The sequence below is a fragment of the Sebastes umbrosus genome, chromosome 3, assembly GCF_015220745.1.
Source record: "Sebastes umbrosus isolate fSebUmb1 chromosome 3, fSebUmb1.pri, whole genome shotgun sequence".
NCBI classification, from domain to species: domain Eukaryota; kingdom Metazoa; phylum Chordata; class Actinopteri; order Perciformes; family Sebastidae; genus Sebastes; species Sebastes umbrosus.
This window is the reverse complement of record NC_051271.1, coordinates 31,079,572-31,107,433: the sequence shown is the minus strand read 5'-3', so window position 1 is coordinate 31,107,433 and position 27,862 is coordinate 31,079,572. Positions and strand designations below refer to the sequence as shown.

At 39.9% G+C, this 27,862-nt stretch overlaps 1 protein-coding gene across 4 annotated transcripts in view; it reads left to right on the top strand.

Moving 5' to 3' along the window:
* The window catches only part of LOC119485816 (ral guanine nucleotide dissociation stimulator-like 1), a 34,178-nt gene extending 22,619 nt beyond the window's left edge, over positions 1-11,559 (top strand). For all 4 annotated transcript variants that reach the window (XM_037765618.1, XM_037765619.1, XM_037765620.1 and 1 more), the window contains 15 exons: positions 509-553; positions 751-920; positions 1,006-1,166; positions 1,256-1,567; positions 2,192-2,295; positions 2,539-2,623; positions 3,748-3,798; positions 5,184-5,270; positions 5,376-5,408; positions 5,972-6,093; positions 6,210-6,305; positions 6,649-6,784; positions 7,797-8,063; positions 10,228-10,342; positions 10,668-11,559. In XM_037765618.1, coding sequence (XP_037621546.1) covers positions 509-553; positions 751-920; positions 1,006-1,166; positions 1,256-1,567; positions 2,192-2,295; positions 2,539-2,623; positions 3,748-3,798; positions 5,184-5,270; positions 5,376-5,408; positions 5,972-6,093; positions 6,210-6,305; positions 6,649-6,784; positions 7,797-8,063; positions 10,228-10,342; positions 10,668-10,822 — 1,939 coding nt within the window. In that variant the 3' untranslated portion in view covers positions 10,823-11,559. The remainder of the gene's footprint in view (positions 1-508; positions 554-750; positions 921-1,005; positions 1,167-1,255; positions 1,568-2,191; positions 2,296-2,538; positions 2,624-3,747; positions 3,799-5,183; positions 5,271-5,375; positions 5,409-5,971; positions 6,094-6,209; positions 6,306-6,648; positions 6,785-7,796; positions 8,064-10,227; positions 10,343-10,667) is intronic.
* Positions 11,560-27,862: the final 16,303 nt, after the last annotated feature.

The window sequence follows — 27,862 nt, the reverse complement described above, 5'->3', positions numbered from 1 at the left end:
TTTGTAAGGCAGTCTTAGGTTTATGGAAGACCAGCCTACAGTAGGGACCCAGGATGGTAAAGGGCTGCTTTTGTTTGTCATGCTCTTTTTGTTTATTTTGGTTTTACTGATGTATCATTGTTTTATGATTCTGTCCGATGCAGTACACAACCACACAAACTCAAGTTATGTTTATTCAAGCATTCAGATTTCCGTATTCTTGTGACCCCCTGTCACCGGTCAGTCACGTAGTGTGAAAACCACGTCTTCGGGACTCTCGATTACAAGACAGCAAGTTGTATAGTGTGAACAGTACTGCGATCTGTTGACTTTAAAAGTGGTGTAGTGTGAACTTAGCTCAAGGCCACAGTGTCTCTGTGGGGATGCAGAGTGTTGCTGGACATTTCCACAGCCCTGGGACATTTGTTGTTTACAGGATGTTTCCTGTCACCAAGTTCATGTGATGATTATCATTGAAATGTAGTTCTCAGCTGATAGGTAAATGTGTTTTATTTATTTTTTTCGACAGAGACGACTCAATCGCCAACCTGGATAACACTGTCTGCCCACAAAGGTGAGTGCAGTTGAGTTTTGATAATTGGGTGTAAATGGAGTAAAATCACATTGTCCCGCAATTCTTATTATTATTGTTTATTTGTCTGCCACAGATTACGCCAATGTTGTCCAGGCCTCCTTTAATCTCAATCAAGGATGAACCTGAACACTGACACTATAATTTACACTTATTAATGTCCCTGATCATCCCCTCAGTACCTTAACCCCGGTGGTCCGGCAGTGGCTGGAGGAATACGGCGAAGACTTCTACGAACCCCCTCAGCACCAGGCCCTCCGGCTGTTGTGTGTCCATTTGCGGCATCGCCTCTGCTACAGACGCTTGGCTCAGACTGCCGAGACCCTCCTCAAGAGGTTCCAGGAACAAGGTACAGGGAACAGGAGAAGTGATTATGATGGACTGTAGAACTGTAGATGAATCCTTTGTCATTTATGATTTGGTGTGTTTGACAGATTGCATCCAGTCTGCGTCACAGCACGACAGTGAATCATCACAGCAGGAGCGCAGCGATCAGGAGGACGGAGCAGAGATGTCCATGAAGGAGGAAGACAAATACAACTTTATGGACTTCCCTGTGGGAGACGTAGCGGAGCAGCTGACCCGATTGGACGCTGTAGGTTTCCTTATCAGATATCTCAAAGCTCATTTCTGTGTCAGTGTGGATCACTCATTCATATTGTGTCTCCACCTCCTCTTCCTCAGGAGCTGTTTGTCAGAGTGGTGCCCTTCCACTGCCTGGGCTGCGTCTGGTCCCAGCGCGACAAGAAGGAAAACCGAAACCTGGCGCCCACCGTCCGCGCCACCATCTCCCAGTTCAACGCCGTCACCAATCGTGTCATCACCTCACTCCTCTGCCCGGCCTCTCCCAGCCCTTCCACTTCCTCTCCCATCTCATCGCCCAGCCCCTCCTTTACCTTCCTGTACCCCCCCAACGCCCCGAGCTCACCTCGCTTCTCTCACACCAGCCCCGCTCACAGGGCACGCATCATCGAGGGGTGGATTGCCATTGCTCAGGTCAGGGTCAAAAAAACATTTAGAATTTCATTAAAGGTTTATCATTGAGTGACATAAATGAACTAGGGCTGTCAAAGTTGACGCAATAACGTGTTAACACAAATTTGTTTTAACGCCACTAATTTCTTTAACGCATTAACACAACTTGCAATTTTTAGGTTGTATCGGGCTCAGTTTTAAGGCTAGAAAATCTAAGGAATCCTTGGTACCAACCATGTCATACTAGCTTGTCAGGAGGAGGCTAAATAACGCACCAAACTTACACTCAATTTTGGTGAGGAAAAACTGGCATGGCCATATTCAAAGGGGTCCCTTGACCTCTGACCTCGAGATATGTGAATGAAAATGCTAAATGCAGTACCTGTGAGGGTTTCTGGACAATATTTGCCATTTTTTCGAGTTGTTAATTGATTTCCAATAATAACTATATACATACATTTGCATAAAGCAGCACATTTTCCCATTTTGATAAGAGTATTCAATACTTGACAAAATAGAAAATGTGCGATTAATTTGCGACTAATCGTGATTAACTATTTGAATCAATTGATAGCCCTAAAATGAAAATGACTTTTGTCAAAACGTCATAACAAAACAGCATTTTCTTGTATTTTCTCTCCGCAGGAGTGCAGACAGCTGAAGAATTTCTCCTCTTTGAGGGCCATCCTTTCAGCCCTGCAGTCCAACGCTGTGTATCGCCTCAAGAAGACCTGGGCTGCTGTCAGCAGGTCAGCAAGCCATTACAAGACACCACACTGTCGTTTTACTCATAACTTATAAAACTGAATAGTCTTTTTTAGGACACAAAATTAAAAATAGTAGGTGAGTAAAGATATAGTAAAGATAAAAAATCAGTTCCATAGCGGGTTTAGCTGAATGATTTGTCTTTTCCGAACATACAGCCTGGATCAAGGTGAATATTAACATTTAAAAAGAACACCGTCTTAACTGATGTATTTGTTTTGTTTCAGGGAGAGCATGAACACATTTGACCTCTTGTGTGAGACTTTCCCTGATGAGAACTGTGTGCTAACCAGCAGAGAGATCCTGGTGGAGGTAATAAATACACACATGAGAGAATGTGAACTAATGTCTCTGCCTGATAAAAGATCTGTGTAGTTATTATAAGTGTGCCAGCTCTTTCCATAAGCATAAACGGAGGGGTGTATTCCTGATTGAATTGGGTTAAATTGCACTGGCCCGTTCACGCTAGTGCAAAAAGAATCACTGAACAAACTATTGAATGCACTGCAGTAAGAAAATAACCGGTAGGTACGGCCTGTTTTTCCATTTTAAAGGGCTCTTGGGGCTCTGCATGGTTAAAACTGTACGACCTGTAATTCCCATTACTTGATTATTCAGTCAACAGAAAATGAATTGGCAACTATTTTGATAATCAATTGATCATTTTGGTTGTTTAATCAATGAACAACTTCAACCATTCTCTATTTGCAGCTTCTCCAATGTAAGTATTTGTGTTAATGAGACAAAACAAGATATTTGAAGACGTCACCTTGGACATTTTTCATTATTTTCTGAAATTTTTTGCGTTGAAATTCATAGATTAATTGAAAAATAATCTATAGAATAAGCAATAATGAAAATAATTGTAAATTGCAGCCCTAGTCTGTTATATCTATCTATCTATCTATCTATCTTTCTATTATTCACACATGTTGATCTGTAAATACACTTACTGAATGCATTATCTACAAATGGCCTCTAATCGCTGATTGATTAGTTGTCCTATTAATGGTCTAATCTCGTGTCTTTTTCAAATCACAAAACTGAATTGTTCAATCTCCGGTTCACCTGCCGCTCTGTGTCCTTTGTTCCCCGTGAAAAACATTTGATATGAATGTGTATTTAGTCATGTTATCAGCAGCCCAGTTTCTGTAGAATAATGAAAAGGTCATTGCTAGCAGCCAACACAAATAAAACTACAAATAGAAGTGGCTAGTTGGGCACTAACTAGTACTTAATGCAGAGTCACCCTCCCACACCCAACAACACCCTGTCAGCAGATGCTCCACCCTGAACACAACAGTTGCATAACAGAATGTTCTTTGTTGCCATGTCATACCCAGTACTCTCACATTAACTACCTTAATTATAGTTATTTTGATTCATCGACGCTGACAGCACAGGACGTGTCTATTTCCTTGTCTGTTTTTCTGCAGGATGGGACTCATGCAGATGGCAGTGCCACCCCGAGCTCCGTCTCCAGACTTGTAAGAAAACAATCATCATTTTGTTCTAAAATAACCTTTTGGTTCCTCAATTTCATGTTTAACCACCAAAATAAAGTTAATGTGTCAGCTATACCAGCCACTTAAAACTGAAAGGTTATTTTTCTCTGCCTAGATCATCAATTCTACTTCCCTATAAATCACATGTTTTCAAGCTGATATTATTTGCTGAAGTAGACACCAGATTTCAAGTTCCCTCCTCTTCTTCAATCTGTTAGTACACTTACAACTCACACGACTGTTAGTTTAACGTAGTCGTACATAGGTTAAGGGTATAAAAGCTGACGTGTGAGCAGTGTTTCTCACAGTCTGACAGTTTGCTTAGTCCGGGTGGGGCTGTGTGTGAAACGTTTTATACCCCCATATTCACTCTGTTTAAATAGTGATAGACGTGTGTTTTCAGTTGTCTGTGTACAATTCTGCTTCAGTTACAGCAGATGCTTTTATTATGTTGATCAGTTATGTTTTCACCGGCGTTGGTTGGTTGGTTGGTTGGTTTGTTTGTTTGTTTGTCCGTTTGGACGATAACTCCAAAAGTCTGCAATGGATTTGAATGAAATGTTTTGGAGGGGTGGAGTGTGGGACAATGAACAATCCATTCGATTTTGGTGGCGATCCAGATCATGATCCGGCTTCGGGAATTTGTTTTTAATGACTCCACTCAGCCTGTGCATTAACACCACAGGCCACCACAGGTGGGCAGCGACGTACATGAAACCTGCCTTGGTGAAGGTCTGCGCTCTCCAAGTGCACTTCTAGTTTTATATTAGAGCAACATTTAGGAGGAGGATTTATTTCTAATAATCAGAATCAGAAATACGTGAATTGGGACGTAACAGTTGCTCTTATATGAACATAAAGAAATCCAAGAAAATAGAAATAAAGGGGTAAGTAACATGTACATTTTGTACATAAAGCTACAATATATAAGGAGAAATATAAGTAAATAATAAGAATAAGAAATGAGAATATATGAAATATGTACAAATAAGTGCATTGAAGACATACAATATAGAACATATTACCACAATGCAAATAAGTCAATACAAAATGCTGAGAAGTGGGATCTGTTAAGTGTATTAAATTATAGTATAAATATGAATTATATAAGAATATTTCTTGAAATGTACAGTATGAATGCCGTATTAATGCTAGAGTATTGCACAGTTGAATTATTGCACAAATTATTGTACAGCTAAGTCAGTATTGAAATGAGAATGATAATAAATTATGGGGTAAGTAATGAAATATTTTCAGCTTTTTGCAAATATATTGAATAAAATATTTATAAGAAATTAGAAATAAGTTGATTTTTGTCAGCTGTGCAGCCATAATGATAACCAATTCCACTTGATATATGTCGTCAGAGCTTCAGCAGTGGTGTTGTGCCGTACCTCGGCACTTACCTGACTGTCCTCACCATGCTCGATACAGCACTGGCCGACACTGTGGAGGTTAGTGCACATCACATCCACAAACCCACCTGTTGTTTTAGTTTGTTCTGTTTTTATGGTACTTTTTATGATCTGTAACACTGTTTGTTTGTTTTTTCCTCACAGGGTGGACTCATCAACTTTGAGAAACGCAGACGAGTAGGTGGCGCCTCCTAGTGGTGTTTTGCATGCATGACTGATTGTTCTCAATTTTAATAGCCAGTGCTGATGTATACGATATTTTTATGTTCTGCCATATTCTGTTCTGTGATTTAATCTGACCTCTTGTTTTTATTTTATATTTATTTTACCATGAATATTCCTATTGAGATTTAAAATATTTTTTTACAAGGGAGACCTGGCCAAGATGGCAGCATAAAAAAAGATTTATTTATTTTATTAGGGCTGTCAATCGATTAACATATTTAATTGCGATTATTCGCATGATTGTCCATAGTTAATTGCGATCCTTCACAAATTAAGCACACTTTTTTAATCAAATTTTGCGTAAGTTTGTAGCATTATTTAGTCTCTTTTGCTGCAAGCTTGTATGACATTGGTATCAGTGGATTCTTTAGGTTTTCTAGCTTCATATGATGTCAGTTTGCGTTAATGGGTTAAAGAAATTAGTGGCGTTTTACCGGGTTAACGAGTTATTATCACATTTACTTTGACAGCCCTGGTTTTATATATTTTTTCTGTTTTATTTATTTCTCTTGTAGGAGTTTGAGATTCTCTCTCAGATTCGGCAGCTTCAGGCCTCCAGCTCCCGCTACAACCTACCAGTAAACCCTCATATCACCCACTGGCTGCAGGCACATACACTACTCACAGACCAAGAGAGGTGAGACACACACTAACATCGCTGCAATACAATACGAAGACACTCATGTGGAGTGGAAGACTTTTGCAAAGCGTTTTTGCATAATTTCTTAATTTATCTTTCTTTGTCTCCTGAAGCTATGAGCTATCTCGTAACCTGGAGCCTCCAATCGACCCCTGTCCCAGCTCTCCCAGCTCATGGAGCAGTCGTCTGCTCACTAAGAAACTTGCCTCGTAAGTCTGGAAAACCACCTCTAACATATAACCACAGCTGCCCGGTTATGACATTGACTGTGGTGATATAAATCCTCAGCCCCTTGTATGTAAGACCCAGAATACTTTAGATTTGTTATGTTAATGGTAGGAAAAATTCTATCTGCATCCAGATACACATATACAGTCATGAGATGTATGGGCCTGATTGTATTTTTAATTCAAGCAAATGCAGTAGTTGATGAGGAAAGAACAAACATCCTTTAAAAGATTCCTGGGTCTTTACCTTGCCCGACTTTTAAAAATGGATTGAAGTTGCTGTTTCGGGAGAAGGTACACCACTAAACTGTGTTTGTGTGTGCAGGTTGCGAACTTCCAGCGACAGCTCCCTCAGGAAGACCCACGCTGACCAGATCAGTGTGTCGTCTTCTGGTTCCAGCAGTTCAGACATGGAGGACCTCTCTGCCCCTCAGCCCTCCCCACTCAGACGCAAACTCAAGGTGAGCACCGACAGCTTCCTGTTTCTATAGTCGGAGTGTGTGGAGGTCAGCAGGGACATAGTTTTAAAAACAGGGATTTTCTACTTAGTTGGTTTAACCTTAAACATAGAACCATTTTTGTCTCTTTAGTGGAGTACAGGGGGTCTTTAGGGGGAGATAGCAGGTCAACAGTAGATGTCACATAGAAGTGGTGTACATCATCTGAAAGCTGGGAAGCTGAAGATTAATTTGAGCTCAGCACTGTGTGTCAAGTTGTTCTAGTCATGAATCAGAAATAAAAAATTAATACATTTAAATAAATTGTAAAAGTGTATAAGGGTTTAGAACATTATGATATTAGTATATGATGGTCATCCCCATGCTGTTGCAGCAATTTTTGAGTTGATACCATTCGTTACACAGATTTGGTGCTAAATTTAACCCGTTTTTGTTACCACTTGAGAATTGATAAATATGATCAATAATCCCTCCATAATATCACATTAAGACACCAAGACCTTTAGGAACACCATAGAAAAAGCCATGCTGTGATTTGGAATCAAAACTTTTGACATTTGGGGATTTTGGCTACCTGAGGCTGGTGCTGCGTGCACATTAATCGTGACGGGAAAAAGAAAGTATTTTTCTCTCAGTGAAAAACGTAGTCTCCTCAAAGCTTATTGCTTAACAAACTGCCAAAAACAAGCCAACGAAATGCAGCAGCAAAACTTGGTCCTACCATGTGTAGTCTACTCAAACATGGAGAAAGAAAACTAATGCTCCTGTGATTGAAGCCGCCCTCATCAAGTGGATTGATATTGCCCGGTCAGGTAATGAACCCCTTGAGCGAACCTACAGTAAGCTATATTTTACATTACTGTACTGTATTATAGTTTATTTGAGTTATACACAGTATAGTCATTTAATTTGTACAGTCATTTGAAAAGCATTTGTTATAGTGATCAATTTGACCTGGACTATAAGCGGTTTCCACTGAATTAATATGTTCTTTCCCTCTCCTCCCCTCCCTCAGTCTCTCTCAGGTTCTCTCCACAATGTTGCAGAGGATTTCTCCTCCAGCTCCATGTCCTCCTCCTCTCACAGTCTTTCCAGCTCCTCCTGCAGCTCCTCACATCCAGACCTCAGCTCTTCTTCTCTGGTCCTGAGCCCAGAGTCGTCATCGTCCAGCTGCTCCTCTCAGGCCTCGCTGCCCCTCTACAACAAACAGGTCGCCGACTCGTGTATCATTAGGGTCAGCGTGGAGTCCGTCAGCAATGGAAACGTCTACAAGAGCATACTGGTAAGAGCAACGGTTTTGTGATCTTGTGATTCTGAGGTCAGCCAGCTTGTTTTTGGTTGACTTGGTCATAACACTTCTTCTAAGGAAAGTTGAAGGAGAAAACAAACCGAAAGCAGAAGAGGAAGGACTTGGTATGGCTTCATCATTTGTGTCAGCCTCATTACATGGAAATAAAACTGATATGTTTCATTTAAGAGTATTTAAAAATAACACAAAAGATTTGCGCATGATCAGAAATCTAAAAGTTTAGAATTTTTTTGTGACATTTGCAAATAAGTTGTTATGTTGTTATCAGCCCAAGATTTCTGAATTAACCCTTAAAGACAGCATTATCAATTTAGACTACAACCAGTGGGCAACCTCCGGGTCTGAGAAGTGAAGCCAATGTTGAAGTGCCTTAAACTTGCATTTTTTCTAATAGCCAGCAGGGGGCGACTCCTCTGGTTACAAAAAGAAGTCTGATTGTATAGAAGTCTATGAGAAAATGAGTCTACTACCCACTTGATTTATTACCTCAGTAAACATTGTAAACATGAGTTTATGGTCTCAGTCACTGGTTTCAAGTGTTCATCTGATGTTCATTTAGTAAATTATGGTCCCATTTAGAGTCAAATAGACCATAAAGCAGGGTATGCTTTAGGGAGTGGCTACCTTGTGATTGACATGTCGCTACCACGGCGTTGTCCGGTCTGGGTGTTGTCTGTGTTTTTGTCTTACAACTTTCACAGTGTGTTTTCAGTTCATGAAAGTTAACATTAACATTTTGGTCACCTAAAAATGTCTTATTCAGCGTTCGGTTGTACTTGGCTCCACCCTTTCAAGTCACATCTGGTTGCAAAAAAACAAGATTTTTTAAGTGAATGTAATCAATAATTGTATAAAGAAATCTAAAATAACGACAAAGATGTTCAATGCAAGTAACCAAATGAATTCACAGTTCACACTATATTTTACTTGATAAATGATTTATACAATAAGTTGATTATCAAAAACTGTTTTTACTTTATCTCATTTGAAAGAGGCGCTGGTATCTCTGAAAATGTAATCACTTTTTGAAAGGCAGGAATACCTACAAAAATATGTTCTAAAACCTGTGTAGAAAACATCATTCAAACAATCATTTCTTTAAATAAATGTAGATCTGCCACTTTGCCAATGAAAGGTTTCCCTCTTTTCCTAATCTCCCACCTGCCACAGTGTTAGGAAAACACATCACTATAGCTTTGATGAATCAGAATTCAGAATCAAGTATTCAACAAAGCCGTGTAATAAACAAAATGAAAACTAGAGGGGAGAACAAACTTGGTATGGATCTGACTGAGGAACATTGGACAAAAGCACTGAAGAGGGTCCATTCCTCATTGTCATGTGCTAGAATGGGGCTCTTACAATTTAAAGTTTTGCATAGGGTTCATTTAAAGGACCAGTGTGTAACAATTAGGAGGATCTATTGGCATAAATGGAATATAATATTAATAAGTATGTTTTCTTTAGTGAATAATCACCTCACAATAAGAGTTGTTGTGTTTTCGCTACCTTAGAATGAGCCGTTTATATCTACATAGGGAGCGGGTCTCTTCACGGAGTCCGCCATGTTGCACCGCCATGTTTCTACAGTAGCCCAGAACGGACAAATCAAACTCTGTTAACTTTTCCTATTTGGGCTGGAGTCGATAACGTTACTCGCTCCTGTTGCCGTCGCTCTGTCTCTTTATCTCTCTCTCTCGCTTCACCACACTTGTCACATGGGAGAAGTTTCCGTTGGTTGTAATCTGCAACCTCACCGCTAGATACCACCAGATCATAAACACTGTTCCTTTAAGCAAAGCTGATATATATCCTGAGACAGTCGCTGACTGTAACAGGTGCTCCTTCTCCCCGGCCAATCTAGTGCATGCATTCCGCGCACAAAAATTAAGGGTAATGTAATGCATATATATATATATATATATATTCTGTATAATACTGGTAATGTAATGTGTGTGTGTGTGTGTGTGTGTGTGTGTGTGTGTGTGTATGTATGTATGTATGTATGTATGTATACATATGTGTGTGTGTGTGTGTGTGTGTTCTAAATAAAAATGACAGGCTTTCAAATGTAGGTAATTGTCAGATGTATAGTTGTGGTTGTATTTTGACATCTGGCTGTCCGTCTCATCCCTAGCTGACCAGTCAGGACCACACACGTGAGGTGATTGAGAGGGCTCTTGAAAAACACAACATGGAGGACTTCGGCTCCCATAATTTCAACCTCTGCCAGGTGCTCAACAATGGAAAAGGTCAGTATCTTCCCCTCAGGCTTTTCTGTCTAAAGTTTGCAGGTAAAACCTGCTCAGAACAGGATTAACTCCAAAGCCTCCTTTTCTGTCTTTTTGGACACGGAGTCTCTCCTTTTGTCAGTTACTTGTGATCAAAGACACAAGCAAGATCACCAATGACAATCAAGTATTCAACAAAGCTGTGTAATAAATAGATTTAAAATGCCGGCATTTCCAAAAATCACTCTGAGAAATATCTGTAATCACTAACAGTAATAGGAGCAGATAAAGTGGGCTGATGGAAAATAAAACTGCAAAACATACATCATTCCTCTTTCTGCCTCAGATCTCCAGATCCCCGACAAAGCCAACGTATTTTATGCCATGTGCACCTCCGCCAACTATGACTTTGTGCTGCGTTGGCGCTGGACGAACCACAGGAGACATCTGGGCTGCTCTTCCAGTCCTGGAGCTCAGCCCAAGAGCCGTTTCGCTAAGTGAACAGCATCTGTCCTGGCTGACTGTCAGGAGTACATCTGGAAGACACAGGAGCTGCTCATCTGCAAACACCTGCAGATGACAACAACACGTGTGTGGCCGTTTGTAACTACTCACCGCCATGAGGTCGTCACTGCAGCAGACATGAGCCGCTCCGAAATAGAGACTCTCAAGCAACCGAGCTTCGACTGAAAAATAACCTTTGAGGAGTTCTCATCAAGATGGAGCAACACTGAAATGTGTTATACCAAGAATCACTCTGGACTGTTTAAAAGAGTGATGCAAGAGGAGAGAAATATCCAAGTACATAGAAGAAGAAACTGAGGAAGAAAACAGGGTTTTTTATTCTCATATTGTTCTCCATCATCTTCAACATCTTTGGATTAATGAACCACAATTCACCCAGGACCTCTTTTTTTCCTAAGATAAACACAATTGTATTGATGTAGACATTACAATGGTGGATTATCGCGCATCATAAAGTGCTTCAGTTTTCACGGCCGCTAAATACAAACAGGATGAGGATCAGCTGGTAATGTGTCATTATTCTGCAGGAGAAAATGTGGCAGCAGAATCAGGCTGGCAGATTCTTATCTGGGATTCGTACAGCAGACGTGGGACTTTTCCTTCAGCCTGTGTGGGCGAATGAGTAACTGACTCTTTTAACCACGCAAAGCAGAGTGACTAAGTAGGGATGCTCACTGATGAGTCAGCATTTCAGTCGTGCCGAGCGCATCGAAGAACAACGAGACTCCCCCTGAAATGGTGTTTGAAACACTGTTTGCCTCATGACATTGAGTTCTCATTTGTCCAGAGAGTCGCTCGGTAATAAGTATTAAGTCGTCTCCTAGTTTAGGATTTAAATGTTTTAATGTAACTTAATGTAATTTTATTAAATGATTTAATGCATTTCAGTATTCAGCTTTCAGAGCAAAAGTGGCATGAAGAAAATGTGTTAGTTTTGGATTCTTCTCTTCAGTCTTAAATGTTAAATTGCTTTCAGACATATGTGTACTTCAATTGCTTCGATGTCTCATAAACTCAACTCAAGTTTGCATCATTTTGATTGAAGGAAACTGACTTTGTACTGTAATTAAACGAAGGAGAAACTGTGTTAGAGCATACTCGGCGGTCTTGCCTCGACTGTCGCATTCATGTCCGAGGGTTTGAAGAGGAGTTGTGTAGCTGACATAGAAGTATCTCTGGTGTGTTTTCCTCACTGATGATGATGAAGGCTGCTACTCAACTACAGTCTGGCCTTCTGCTGTGAGTGCTATGAAGCTCACTCCAGCTGTGTGGGGCTGTGAATGAGATCAATCTGAAGAATGGGTTCATGTATGTGAAAATGAAGTTTCCCTGTATGTGAATTTGACATATAAGACCATATCAGTGATGTGAAATCCTCCCCGAAACTCTTAAAGCAGCTTTCTGCAAGTATTAAAAGAGAAATTTGAAGGTAAAAAGTGCAATTTTAGAGTGGTTCACATTCCTGTTTAAAGTGAACAAAAAACACGCTGGTGAAGTTTCTCCTCAGTTTTGGGTGGGATTTTGCATCTCTGTTATAAATCAGGTGGAAGGTTGTTGACAAAGGTCTGGTAGGTGCAATAAATATGACGTATGAAGGAGGAGTCAACAGAGTGACGTCTGTCTGTCTGTCTGTCTGTCTGTCTGTCGATTGTGTTGTTTGTAGGCTTTTGTGTTAGTTCTCTCCTTCATTATGTTTGAGATGTAAGAGAAGTTGTCAACGTTACTGTAATTCAAGTCTACATGTTTTTGTTCTAAAATTTTATTTCAACAGATTCTTTATTTTTAAAGTCTAATCTAAGCACTTTCTGTTTATAGTTAGTATTTCATGCCCACCAATAAAACCAATTTACTATCAATCATAGTGCCAAAATTGTTGTTGTTTTGTGTTTTATCACGAGAATGGGACGACAACACAGAAAACATCACGGCTGTCGTAGAGGCTTTATGTTTTCAAGTTGTCCGCCCGTCCATCCCATTCTCGTGAACGTGATATCTCAGGATCGCCTGGAGGGAATTTCTTCAGGATGAACTGATTAGAATTTAGTGGTCAAAGGTCAAGGTCACTGTGACCTCACAAAACCCGTTTTTGGCCATAACTCAAGAATTTATATGCTAATTATGACAAATTTCACACAAATCTCTAATAGGATAAAATAATGAAGTGATGACCTTTTCTATGCATCAGACCGGCACATACGGGTACTTAGGAAAAGGTCAAAAAAGGTTGTGCCCCCTTTTTGGGGAAAGAAAACCAAAGATCCCATACACTTCAATGCAATTTGACGAATGTTTGGATTGTAACTTTGCCAAATTTGTATGCATTCATCTCGTTATACAAACGTTTGTTTTATACACATGTCTAGTAATTTGTTTGCGATCTTGCCTGAACCTGAGCGTTCGCGATACCTTCATAACTTCCATTATTCAATGCCATAACTTGGGAGCAGAAGGGGAGATTGTTAACATATTTCACATTTGGTCGCATACTGAATTGGTGACACTAATCATGGGTGCCCACCTTGAAACTGTGGTGAATTTTAATGACCCACATACAAGGAATTTGACTCAAACTGTTGTTTTGTTTCTCTCATTGAACTTACACACCGATAGACGTACAGCAGATCAAGAACAACAAAGCTTAACAAAGTCCTCTCCCTGGATGACAACCTCGGAGGGGGGAGGCGGGGTTTGCTGATATTGAGCTCCAGGTGATTGTCATCGCATCACGTGACGAAGCTCTCTAACAGTCGTCTGTAAAAATAGTCCCAATGTGAAGACAGCATGTTTCTCACTGGAAATTATTCACTGGAATCATACATGTTAATAAAGTGATAACTTCCATTTTGCCAAAAATACTCCTAACCCCGTACCATCCCGCCCTTTTTTTTAGAGAGGTATGGGTGGGGGACAGGGGATGTTCAGGGGAGACCCCTTTGAAAATCGCCATGCCAGTTTTTCCTCGCCAAAATTTAATGTAACTTTGTAGCGTTATTTAACGTTCTTCTCGAGAAGTTTGGTACCAATGGATTCCTTCGGCTTTGTAGTTTCATATGATACCAGTATCTTCATTCTAGCTTGAAAACTCAGCCCGCAACAACCTCTGAAAGACAGAACAGCGGCCGGAGGGTTAAGTGGTTAAGTCAAGTCAAGTCAAATGTATTTCTATAGCACATTTAAAACAACATGAGCTGACCAAAGTGCTTTACAGACATAGGCAGAATAAAAACAGGTCAACAGTGCAGACAACAAAATCTCACACATCCACAGACAGAGACCAAGATCAAATCCATGAGTAAAAGACTGTTATGAGCTTTATAAAAGGCCAATTAGTAATCACAATTCAAGTACATTCAAAAGCCAAAGAGAAGAGTTGGGTCTTGAGCTGTGCTTTGAAGGACTCAGAGGGAGCCGATCTGATGTGGAGAGGCAGTTTGTTCCACAGACTAGGGCCCGCAACTTAATACCTTTTTGAGTCTGGACAGACATGGATGTAAACTGCAACTTGACTGGATGGCTTAGGCATACAACTGCGAGGCGGTAATTCGTTTAATAATTATTTTTGCTTATGATTTTGGAATTTCATAAGTCCAGAAAAAGAGGAAAGGCTGATATTTGGGCCCTTGATGTCAACATAAGGTCCACTGTTGTGGTTAATATTAAATTTAGGCTTCAGTTTATAATTATTATTTGTAAAATTGACATGAATTCTGGCTTTGTAGGTCGGCCAGGGATAATCACTGAAACTACAGCTGAAAGTCTGGATAAACGTAATGATTGTAGCCGACCACCAGGTGGAGCAAAACACCAACACTTTACATGTTTTGTCTCACTGTGCTCACCCCACCGCCTACCACTCATAGTCAAAACAAACTAGTTTATCCTTCAGACAAACAAACTGGTTTATCCTGCAGGCACACATCCAGTCTTTTCAGGAGTGACCTACATTTTAAGTAACGTAATGCAAGTTCAGATAAAATCTCTGTGTGGAAACAGTGTTGCCTCAGCAGTTAAAGGGATCAGATTGAGATGAGAATCAAACAAAAGAGCAAACACATATTATTGTGGCTAAAGATCTGCAGAAATGGAGCTGAAAGCGAGTGAGGAAAAGGAGAGTCGGGTCAACGGGGTCGTTCCCCTGCCTCTGCATCCTAACAATGTGGGAGGTCAGAGGTCACAGTGACAGATGTGTGTGTGGTAGAGGGAGGTCGTGACCTGTCTGGCCAGCTCTGCTGCATGTTGTTGGAGCTCCAATTTCCATATTTTGAGTGTGTGTGTGTGTGTCTCTTTTATTTCTTCTCCTCTATTTATCCCTTTTTAACTCAGTTTTTTATTTCCTTCCTCCATTCTCTCCCTTTTATCTGCCGTAACAATACTAAAGTTTATCTAATCTGACCTGTTTGTGTAGTATGTGGTGAGTAATGGTTTGTAAACAGACCCATCGTTCATATATGTGTGATGATTACATGTATTAGTTTTGACTGACACCACCTATACAGGATGTCTCAGTGACACTAAAGTCACATGCTCACCTTATATTACATCAAGGCACAGAGTCTGTGTTTTTTTCCTCACTTGTTGTTTCTTGATGTCCTCTTCTGCCCCGGGGCCTCGTGGCTAAACGAGTGGTAATGACTTCCAGTGTGCACGGGGCCGGATAAGGCCACTTTCCTGGCAGGAGCTTCCAAACTGTTGAATCAATCGATTGGCCGACTAACATTCAGTCCACTGGCATCATGTGAGAGCCGAATATAAATTAGTCTCAGTTCACCAAGGCTTGACTCACGGAGGATTCACTCGGGAGCTGCTGAAATTGTTTTTACATGTATTAGTAGTTACATGATTTGTGTTTCATGGTATGTTAGGCCTGTAGCAAAAATCAAATCATCATTAGTAATAACTCAGACTGGGATGCAAATAATAGTTTGTTTGTGGCCAAAATCTTTTGATACGTTCCATATAAACATAGAAATGTTTTGGTGAGTGGGGCATGACAGTGTTTTTCCTGGCTCAGAATGGACTTTTGGGGGGTGACTACACACGACAGTGAGCACGATAAGTCCATGTACGGTAAAGGCTGTGAATCTGTGTTATAGAGCCGGCTGATACTGGATTTTTGGGGCCGATATTAGGGTGCTGAAAAAATTCTGATATCAATATATCGTCCAATATATAAACAAATTTTTTTTGCAATGATCTCTCAAATGTGGTTATCAAACACTTGCAACAAAGACATGTAAAGATGCACCTTTAAATTAGCAGTAGGCAGAATGTTTTTGGCATCATTTGTCAAAAATTTGATAATAACCTTTCAGCATATTGTTATTCAAGTATTCTGAGCGAAAACTAGACTTCTGCACCTCCTCATGGCTCTGTTTACAGGCTTTAAAAAATCTACCCCAAGACGGGAGACTTTAGTCAATCACAGGTCATTTCAGAGAGAGAGCGTTCCTATTGGCTGTTCATTCAACGGAGACAGCTGTTAATAACTTGCGAACTCCGATCAAACGGTCAAACTAGGCAGCGCTGATCAAATATGAATCAATATTCTGTTACTGTAATGCCTATTTCCCGCCTCAAATGTTTTCAGAAACATCTTGTAGTGTACTCTTTAATAATAATAATAATATATTAGATTTATATAGCGCTTTTTAGTGATCTCAAAGACGCTTGACCAAGCTGTAAAGTGAGAAAAATTTGCTCCAGCTGGTGGGCGGTGCTTGGTATTTCCTCAACTGATCTCAAAATGGCTGTCAGGTCATAAACTTTATCATTTTACAGCTAAACAGTACACTACAAGGTGTTTCTGAAAACATTTGATGACAGAAATAGGCATTACAGTAACAGAATATTAATTAATGTTTGATCAGAGCTGCCTAGTTTGACCGTTTGATCAGAGTTCGCGAGTGATTGACAGCTGCTCAGAGATGGCAAGGCTCCAGCTCGGCTCTGATTGGTTGTTTTCCTCTGGTCTGGGAAATTTTGCATATGCCATCAGGAGCACCGGAGGACACAGAGGAACATGATTTTTTTTGTTGCTGTTATTTTTATTCTGTATAAGTACATTGAGAGCGCTGCATAAAACTGGAGTCAAATTCCATGTAGGCTACTGTATGTACTTGGTAATATAAATCTGATTCTGAATCTTGTGGACGGACATGTTACAGTTTAACATTAAACTTAATGTCTAAAATGATATCTGTGCACTTAAACTTCACTGGGAATTAAATCATTATAAATAACTATAAAAAAAAATAAATTAAAAAAAAAGGCCACTCTTCAAAAGAAAGGTCGTGTCTAGAAGGGAAACAGCAAATTGGGGAAACTCTCGCGAGATGATTAAGGTTAGGCATTGACCTAAGTTAGTTAAGGTTAGGATAGGTCGTCGGGTAGCGAATCTCGCGAGAGTTTCTGCAGATCTCAGATCAGATTTCGCAGTTTGCGGGCTCCCTTCTAGACGCGACCGAAAAGAAAACGGCGATGAACTGGGCGCATGCGTCGTAGTTTGTTTACACACTTTGACCTCTGCCAGATGGCCTTCCACCAACACAGGTAGCTTCTCTTTGGTGAGTAACCTAGTTAAGAACAACACCTTATCTACCTGGAGAAGCAGCAACACAGTAAAAACTAGAAGCACTCAAAGAGCACCTGTAGGCTACCTGTCTACCTGTATCAGGGCTGCCTAATCTTCTAAATGGGTTATTTCAACTACAGAAAATGTGTAGCCTAGAGGTTTGTCATGTACATCTGGGTGAGGCTCTGTATCAGAACAGACATGGGTATTACATAATCATGCTTATTTTCTAACTGCCTGGAAATATGGTTTTGTGGAAGGATAAATGTACCAAATTTGTGCACTGGCCATACATGCTGATTTATGAGTTATGGTGGTTAATATCAGACAGGCATCACATATAAGAATTTGGAAACTATTTATAATAAAATATATTTTATATATATTTTTTTTTATTTGTACTGGGGCTGTCAAAGTTAACGCGATAATAATGTGTTAACGCAAATTTGATTAAACACCACTCATTTCTTTAACGCATTAACGCAATTTAAGATTTTTAGGTTGCAGCGGGCTCATTTTTAAAGCTAGAGTGAAGGAGACTAAGTAATGCAAAATTTTGGCGACTAAAAACTGGCATGGGCATTTTCAAAGGGGTCCCTTGACCTCTGACCTGAAGATATGTGAATGGAAATGGGTTCTAAGGGTACCCACGAGTCTCCCCTTTACAGACATGCCCACTTTATAATAATCACATGCAGTTTGGGGGCAAGTCATAGTCAAGTCAGCACACTGACACACTGACAGCTGTTGTTGCCTGTTGGGCTGCAGTTTGTCATGTTATGATTTGAGCATATTTTTATGCTAAATGCAGTACCTGTGAGGGTTTCTGGACAATATTTATCATTGTGTTGTGTTGTTAATTGATTTCTAATAATAAATATATACATACATTTGCATAAAGCAGCATATTTGCCCACTCCAGATTGAACATGAACAGATAAAAAATGTGCAATTAATCCTGATTAACTACAATCATGCAATTAATCACAATTAAATATTTTGATCGATTGACAGCCCTAATTTGTACTTTTTATCCCCTATTTCTAGCAAATATCAAATAACAAATTTGTGTATGAGAGACTGAAACATGCAGGGATATTTTGAGGTTAGGGTGTACATTTTCATGTAAACATGCAATAATTTTTTCTATAATTTAATTTAGTCTAATTATTTTGCTGCTGATCAGAAGATAACAAGTCATGAGGAATACGATCCTCTGTGGCCTCCTATAGAAAAATGGAGCTCTTTGTAACTTTTCTTTAGGCTTTCATAAGAATAAATAATTTTGAAAAAAACAAACCTTTAACATTCCTTGTTGGAAAGTCAATCAAAACGTCTACAAAGAGTCACATAACTACAGAGACAAAAAACATTTACAAATAGACATAAAAGGAGTACAAAGAGATGCAAAACGGTTACAAATAAACGCAAAACGATTACAAAGAGACGCATAACAATCACAAAGAGATGCAAAACATTTACAAATAGACGCATAACTACTACAAAGAGATGCAAAACAATTATAAATAGATGCAAAACAATTATAAATAGACTCAAAATGACAACAAAGAGATGCAAAACTATTACAAATAGACGAAAAGCGTTTACAAATAGACGCAAAACGTTTACGAATAGATGCAAAACGATTACAAAGAGACTCAAAATGATTACAAAGAAACACACAACAACTACAAAGAGTCACAAAACGACTACAAGGAGACGCGAAACAACTACAGAGACACACAAAATGATTGCAAAGACATGCAAAACGACTACAAGGAGACACACTTATATATTTAGTCTAAATCTGTCTATATGGAGAGATATGCATAACGTGCAACATGAGTTGCATGTCTGCTGTTCACTCAACTGAGAATAATAACCAACGACTAATCACAGATTAGGGTTTTCTTGCATGTGAGGCAAAGGCCACTGTGTGAGCATGCCAGCAGTAAAATGTAAGCATGTGAGCATGCATTTGATCGTGTGTGTGTGTGTGTGTGTGTGTGTGTTACGGTACACAAGGTCAGTGGGAGAAGATTTGCTTACATGCTCATGTAAACATATTTCTAATGCCTCTTTTGCTGTGTTTTCTTGTGTGTGTGTGTGTGTGTGTGTGTGTGTGTGTGTGTGTGTGTCCTGTGGTGGCTGTAGTAGCAGATCTGTGGTGTAACAGTAGACAGATGGGAGAAATGGCTAAGACTAATCTAAAGAGGTTAATCCACTTAATAACCACCACGAAGGATTGCAGGTTACCTCACTCACCACAGCTTCAACATGTTGTTTGTCTGTCAGGCTGCTGCTGGAGCACCAATAATGTTGGCTTACATGGAAAATGCAGACTGTGCATTAATCCTGATGAAACAGCACAGTACCACCTGTGTGTACTGTATCTGAAGCATCAACGCAATATAAATATGTGGGTTAAAGGATAGACAAGTCTGTTTTGACTCACATGTCCACATGTGCATCTCTGTAATAATTTGTTCTCTCCATACTGACCGTGAAGAGAGGTGTCTTCCTAAATATACAGGCCTGTTAGTACTAGTTTAAGTGTTTCCTGTGCAGAGTTTTCTTGCTGAGCAGGGCAGCAGAGTGAAGCAATAGTAACACTAAAGGGGAATTTAATCCTGAGAGGAGCATAACTTTGGAAGACTCGATTTGGCAAACCCAGACTGCTAAAGCCTCATATTAGTTTAGCTAGAATGAGGACTGTGGATTTTGTCCGCCCACCTTTTCCATTAGAGTTGGCTAACAAGGGATCTCTACACAGGCAGTATGAACAAGAGGAGTGATTAGAGAAAACTCTTTCAATGTCCATACGGGCATTTGAGAATTGTACAAAGATAGACTTGATGAAATCAGAAGCTATCTTTTAAGACATACATGCAGCTAGGGCTGACCCGAATGCTTTGAGGCTTCGACCGTTGCCAGGGTAATCAACCTCCAAATCAGTATTCGACTGCTTTGTTTTAGTTAGTTTTTTATATGTATATATATTTAAGTATGTAATAATAATGTATAAATCCCCAAATAGTCCATGATATAAGGAAATATCCCACAACGTTATTCATATTCAACACGAATCATTAATAGTTATTTTCAGACGGATGTCGCTGTTTGTTGTGTTTAGAGGTGCGTGTGTGTACAGTAGTCCGGCAGCACCAGGCTGCGTCGCGAAGCTTCGAATATCTTCGAATATTTCTCGACAAAACTTCAAACCCCAGAAAATTGTATTTGGACAACCGTTTATGCAGCTAGGTGCTTTATCACTTATTTCAAACTGAAAAACATACCCTTTATTTATTTGGCAGCTAAAAATACAAAGCAGTCTTGGTGTGTATGATTTTGGGGGATCTATTGGCAGAAATGGAATATAATATTCATAACTATGTTTTCTTTAGTAAGTAAAATAAGTATCGTTGTGTTTTCGTTAGCTTAGAATGAGCTCTTCATGTCTACATAGGGAGCGGGTACTCTCCAAGGAGTCCGCCATGTTGCTCCGCCGTGTTTCTACAGTAGCCCAAAACAGACAAATCCAACACCGGCTCTAGAGAGAGCCTTTCACGTTTTTACGTTACCTGAAGACCACTGTAGTTCTTCAACACGCATGTGAAACTGCGGTAACGTGAGCCACAAAACTGTGGTAACACCAGCCGCCGTCTGACTTCCGTTTTCTTAAAGTAGTCGAGGCGAAGGTCCTGAAAGATACCACACAGTTGCCACGGTTTTCACTCTGCGTCTAGGAAAGGGAGGGGTGAGCAGAGGTAGTTGCTAGAAGGGATCCCCAAAACCGGGGAAACTCTAGTGAGGTAGTTAAGGTTAGGCATTGACCTTAAATGATTAAGGTCAGGATTGGTTGTCGGTTTTGCAAGTTTTTGCACATCTCAGATCAGATTTCGCGGTTTGGGGGCTTCCTTCCAGACACGACCATGAGCAGAGGGTTTTTCAGTTGGTTGCAATCTGCAACCTCACCACAAGATGCCGCTAAATCCTACAAACTGTACCTTTGAATATGTGCACACAGCCTGCAGCTGCAAGGTTATTTTTATGCCCCCACACAGGCAGAGCCGTAGCTGGAGACGGTTTATGGGTTGTCGATCCGTCTGAACCTCCGTACTTCCGTCCGGTCCATTCTTATGAACACAAACTCTCAGGAACGCCTGGAGAGAATTTCTTCAAACTTGGCACAAACGTCCACTTGACGTGATTTCAATTTTGGTTGTCAAAGGTCAAGGTCACTGTGACCTCATGAAACACGTTTTTGGCCATAACTCAAGAATTGATATACCAATTATGACAATTTTACACAAATGTCTAACAGGATAAAGTGATGAGGTGATGACATTTTGGACAGACATGGATGTAAACTGGAACTTGACTGGTTGGCGGAGGCGCACAACCACAAGGCGGTAATTCTAGTTGTTTATGAATTTCAGTGGCTTATTGCTGATCAGTAAACCATTCATAAATTATGTTAACAATAAACAAGTTTTTATTAGAAACAACATATAAACCCTTATTGCCTTCCTGTTAAGTGTTACCAGAGTTTCTTATAAAGGCAGGTATTCTACCTTCTCTCCATGTTTAATTAACTTTATTGATCTCCCGTGATGTTCCAGTTAAAATATTTATGGAACAACGTGGCAGCTTGGATTTGAAACTGTGCACTTGAGTTAATGTGTTCAGGGGCTATTAGTGTCCTTCAGTAAAATATTTGTTTTGTACACATACAGCTCACAAATATGAATCATTTTAAGTGGAAGAAGGGGAGAGACATTTATAACACCTGAGTCAGAGTTGTCTGGCAACTACGTGCGAACTGTCTGGACTGAATCAGTATTCATCACCAGATAGCATGAAGCTGTTCTTTGGTGTAATGTGAAATAGTAAAATAGGTAAAAGACACTCAATGTACAAAAACCCATCACACCTACTGTTTTTATTAGGCTTACTTATGAGATGACTTCTCCGCTGATTACTCTTAACAATTTCATACATTACATAGATTTTGATTTAAAAAAAAAAAAAAAAAAAAGACTAGACAGTTAGATATATAATAGTAGATATAGTAACAGATAGAGAATAGTTCAACATTTGGGAAATACTTCTATTTGCTTTGGAGCCAAAATTAATTTTTCAGCACCCGAGGTTGCCGCTTGGTGCGGTGACTACTTTAACTTGCACGGCAGCTGGATTCTCAGGATGTCACAAGATCACGCGATAATCGCGGATCACACAAGCGTCAATTATGCGTTTGTGTCCGGCAAGCCAGACCACAGACCAATCAGCGTCCTGTGAGGAGCTACTGGCAGTTATGGGCGTGGAGTAGGTGTGTGAGAGAGACGTGACGACACAGAGAGGTGATTGTTCGTTCTAAACAACAATGGCGGCTCCTGAAGAGGTTAGCGTAGGTGCTGCAATAGCATCAGTTATATCAGAACTGGAGAGTATTTCTTCATTGAAAGAAGAGCAAAGAACGGCACTGAAGGCTTTTCTCGATGGATACATGTTTTCGCTCTTCTCCTGACTGGCTTCTGCAAAGGTTTGATTGACAGATGGTTCATCCAATCACCTGCCTGCCAGTGCCTGCCCTTTTCCGAACAATTTCCAATGACCGCATCTCAGATGGTTCTGTGTAACAAACCATCTGGCGGGTCAGGTTAGTGACTACCTTGAGTGTCCAGCAACAGAGCCAGTCTTTGTGCTAAGCTAAGCTAACTGCCTCATACGTAGAGTGCTAAGACAGAGAGCTGGCCTATCAATCTTCTCATCTAACTCTCGGCAGGAAAGCAAATAAGCATATTTCCTAAAATGTCGGAACTATTCTTTTGAACTTTGAGAGAATCGAGGATTGATTGTGTAAAATGTGCTGGGCTCAATATAATAAAGATACTCTTATTAATATTTATACATATTCTGAGCAAAAAAGTGCCTCTGCGTTAAAGTTGAAATAACTTTTGTATCACTCCTTTCACAGTGACTTAGATGGGAAAGTACAGAATTGTGTTAGAAAAAATACTATTACCTACTACTCATAAAGGATGTGGTCACTTCCTAAAATCTGACCATTAAAAAAAAAGTTTGTTTTAAATTTGACTTTTCATTTGTATAAAATAAATAAATCCCTAAAATAAACTTGATAGGCAATACTGTATGTTAAAAGTTATTATAATCATGAGTGCTATGTGTCTGATTAGATTTTGACCAAAAGTGGACTGAGATGATTTTGGAAAACCTTTCTAAAGTGGGATTTTGTCAAATTACCTTGATTATAAAAACAAAGAGCAGTTCCAGTTTTTACACAGCTGCTGTGTAGAAACAGTTTGAAAACAAGTGAAAGCTCAGCAGGCTGACAAATTGAGTCAGATGATGGATTGTTAAAGGGAACATATCATGAAAAACTCACTTTTTCAGTGCTTGTGCACATAGATTTGGGTATCTGGAGTTGCCTACCGACCCACAAACTGTGAAATAAGACAACCCAGTCAGTTTTTTGTGGGCTGCCTCGATCAGTAAACATTTGATTCAACAAGCCATTCAGATTTGGCTCCCCTTCCTATATCACATGCAGGCTCATTACAATATGGCCCAATTCCAATCCGGTCCCTCCCCACTCCCACTCGGAGTGACGGAGTGAACTCTGTTTGTAGTCAAACTCACAGCTCAACGAAGCACCTTCTTTAAGGTGGAGGGTATAAATACAGTGGCAAGCTTCGGGACGAACTTCCCTCCCTCCGGCAAGGAAATAAATAAATATCAGAATCAGAAATACTTTATTGATTACTGGGGACAAATTGAGTTATGTATATATATATATACGTAGAACAGTGCAAATAATAATGCTGAAAAATAGGATCTATCATTAGGTGTGTAAAAATGCAAGAATAGTATAAATAATTAAGAATATTGGTTTAAATTTACTGTATAAATAAATTATTGTTAATGCCAGAGTAAACCAGATTATTGCACAGTTGAAATATTGCGCTAAATTATTGGATTGTTTGTGAAGTCAGTATTACACAGTTGAAGATATAAGAAAAAATGGGGTTATAGCTGCTGATATGGGTTAAAATAATAAATATGTGTTGTGTACATATGTATAAATATACTTTACATACAATCAAATGAACATGTGCACCATTTACTAGACTAGACAAGGATATATTTGATCCTAAATACAATCTATTTACTTTAAATTAATAACGTCTGTATGACAATAAAGTAGAATAAATTAAATATCTATCTTAGTTCGAGCAGTTTACGAATGTAAATAATAAATGTTTGTACCGGTAGTCGCACTGAACTGACATTGGGACGTGTTCTGTGACGAACACAAAACGGCATTGCACATCGTCATTAAGGGCAGCTGGTTAAGCCGGCCTGTGCTCGCTGTTGGAGGGTTATATAACCCATTTCCACTTCTCACTAATTGGTTTAGGATGGCACTTAATAAGGCAGACCCTCCACGTGAATGTGCAAACAGAGTGGAAGTGGGTAAGGAGAGGGTGCATTGGGTGGTTTGGAATTGGGCCTATATCACCACAGCTGGAGAACTACCTTTGCAAAGGTGCACTATATTTTTCTCGCCAGCCAATCAGAGCAGACAGGCTTTTTTCGGGAGGGAGGTTTAAAGAGACAGGCGCTAAAACAGAGCGTTTCAGACAGGTATATTCAGACAGACAGAAGAAAAAGAATGTGTTTTTTGAACATTAAAGTAAAGAAAAATGTTGTTGTAGAAACCCAAAATACAAGTATGAACCTGGAAATGAGCTTGATATGTCCCCCTTAAAGTCAGATGCCAAAAGGGTATCACTCTCCGTACCCTCCTTTTGGACAAACACACACAGACACGTACGGCAACAGGCCACTTCCTGTAGCACAAGGGCACAAGATATGGTAATGAGGCCCAAGGGTGGTTTAGCATTGCATAACATGGAGCTGATTCATCTCTCTCGCGCGTGCACGCGCACACAGGCAGTTATTCCTAGTGGCCTACTTTCATTTCAAAAGTGCACAGTGTTCCTATGGCCTATTTTTACGATGTGATGTAAATGCATCAGTATAGTGTGTGTGTCTGTGTGTTTCATGGTTAAGTTACTTAAGTTGGAAGCCCGCAAATCATTGTTGTACACACATCTGTAGCGGTGCACACACGCTCACACACACAAGCATACATTGACCTATTTTACAGTGCTGTGTAGGACCGAGGCAGCAGGGTTTGAATGGGTCATGGCAGGCAACATAACTCTCTCCTGAACCGCAGCCAACCAAGCATGTTCAACAGAGGAGTCGTTTTTCTCCCTCGCTCTGTTTTCTCTTTCAGGCTTCCTGCAGGCGTGTACCGAATCTGAGCCCCATTCATGGTGGTGGAAATAAAATATATATTGAGATTCAGAAATTGTCATTTGGCCAAGTGTTACCAAACTTTTTGAATAAACTAAAACTAAACATGTACTGCAAGGAAATGAAGGATGAAATTCAAAAGATCCTAAGGATTATTAATAGTTCCAGTATATCTCACTGAGACTCTCAATTAGCATAACCAGTCATGCTGCAAGGCGTTTAATAATTGATTTGCTGCATTCCAGAGTTATTTATTCTTTAACTGGGGAACTTCTCAGTGACCGTTATTCATGTGTTTAAAACCTTTGGATAATATTTGGATAATAATTTCATCACGATTAGCATTATTTTGATTCCCTTATCCGATTGTTCCAACAAACACAGCGCAGCAGGTCTATATCCTGACTGATCCTAATCAAATTCAGACTTTTATTTTCCTTTCAGCACAAGTTGGTGTTAACAAGCTGATCATGTTTTTTTATTAGGGCCAACTAATTTTGCCGCTAATTTCTTTATTGCATTAACGCAATTTGCGAGTTTTAGGTTGGAGCGGGCTCAGTTTGTTGCAAAGGAGGCTAAATAATGCTCCACACTTACGCTAAATTTTGGCAAGGAAAAACTGGCATGGCCATTTTCAAAGGGGTCCCTTGACTTCTGACCTCAAGATATGTGAATGTAAATGGGTTCTATGGGTACCCACGAGTCTCCCCTTTACAGACATGCCCACTTTATGATAATCACATGCAGTTTGGGGCAAGTCAAAGTCAAGTCAGCACACTGACACACTGACAGCTGTTGTTGCCTGTTGGGCTTGAGTTTACCATGTTATGATTTGAGCATATTTTTATGCTAAATAAAGTATCTGTGAGGGTTTCTATATTCAATATTTCAATATTTGTCATTGTTTTGTGTTCTTAATTGATTTCCAATAATAAATATATACATACATTAGCATAAAGCAGCATATTTGCCCACTCCCTTGTTGATAAGAGTATTAAATACTTGACAAATCTCCCTTTAAGGTACATTTTGAACAGATAAAAAAAGTGATTAATCGTGATTAACTATGGACCATCATGCGATTAATCACAATTCAATATTTAAATTTATTGACAGCCCTATTTTTTTTATTATTTTATGTGTTGAAATCTTTTCCTTTCAGAAGTTTATTTGCATCAGAGGACACAAGACCTTGCAATTTAAACTTTAGGAGGATTGGATTGTGAAAAGCAAACATCTGCTATATACCCTCCAAATTAATGTATAAAGCTGGGTCAGTTTAGCTTCGTTGCATGATGGTGATTTCTCCCTCTCGGCCGGTGAGTCTCCTTCAGCAGTGTGTGCTGGCCATTATATAAGCTGTACATCCTGTGTGTGGACAACCGGCTAAAATGACTGAAACCAGTATTATATAAGTGTGAACACGCACTCGTGCATGCCAACACACAGTCTAACACACTCCCCAGCTTCGTCCTCCTTACCCCAGCCCTGCCTCTCCCTGTGCTGCTGACCTACATACTGCAGCATCCATGTTACATAACCAGGGCTGTTGATCACCGCAGGCAGCGCAGGGCCAACACCCCCCTCTCTCTCACACACACACACACACACACACACAGTCACTCCTCGCTACCAGCTTTCATTGACTTCCTTGCACTGCAGGCAGTTAATAATCCAGGATCCCACACCTGAGAGACAGGTGGATTTGTTTGTGGGCAAACATTGAGACAAAAATCCAAATTAGGTCACACTAAAATTTTGTACACAAGGAAACCTGTCACCTGATAACGCCGTGACTCGCTGTCTGAGTATGAGTGACAATTATCAGAGTGGATGTTTACAAGTTTCCTCATAGCTACACATTTCGCTGCCCAAATTCCAGAAAATAAGTGAACTAAAATTATAAGAATACGCTTCAGTCTGTCATAAGATGCTACTAGAACCCATGAAAATAGCAATGATGATGATAACAATAGTGATCTACAGTCATATGTAAATGTCATGGAGCTTTCTAATTGATAATCCTATTAGCTCTTAGGTAATAATAATCGGTCTGTGTGTGTAAGGTGTCACCCAAGTGTGTGCGTGTGTGTACGTGC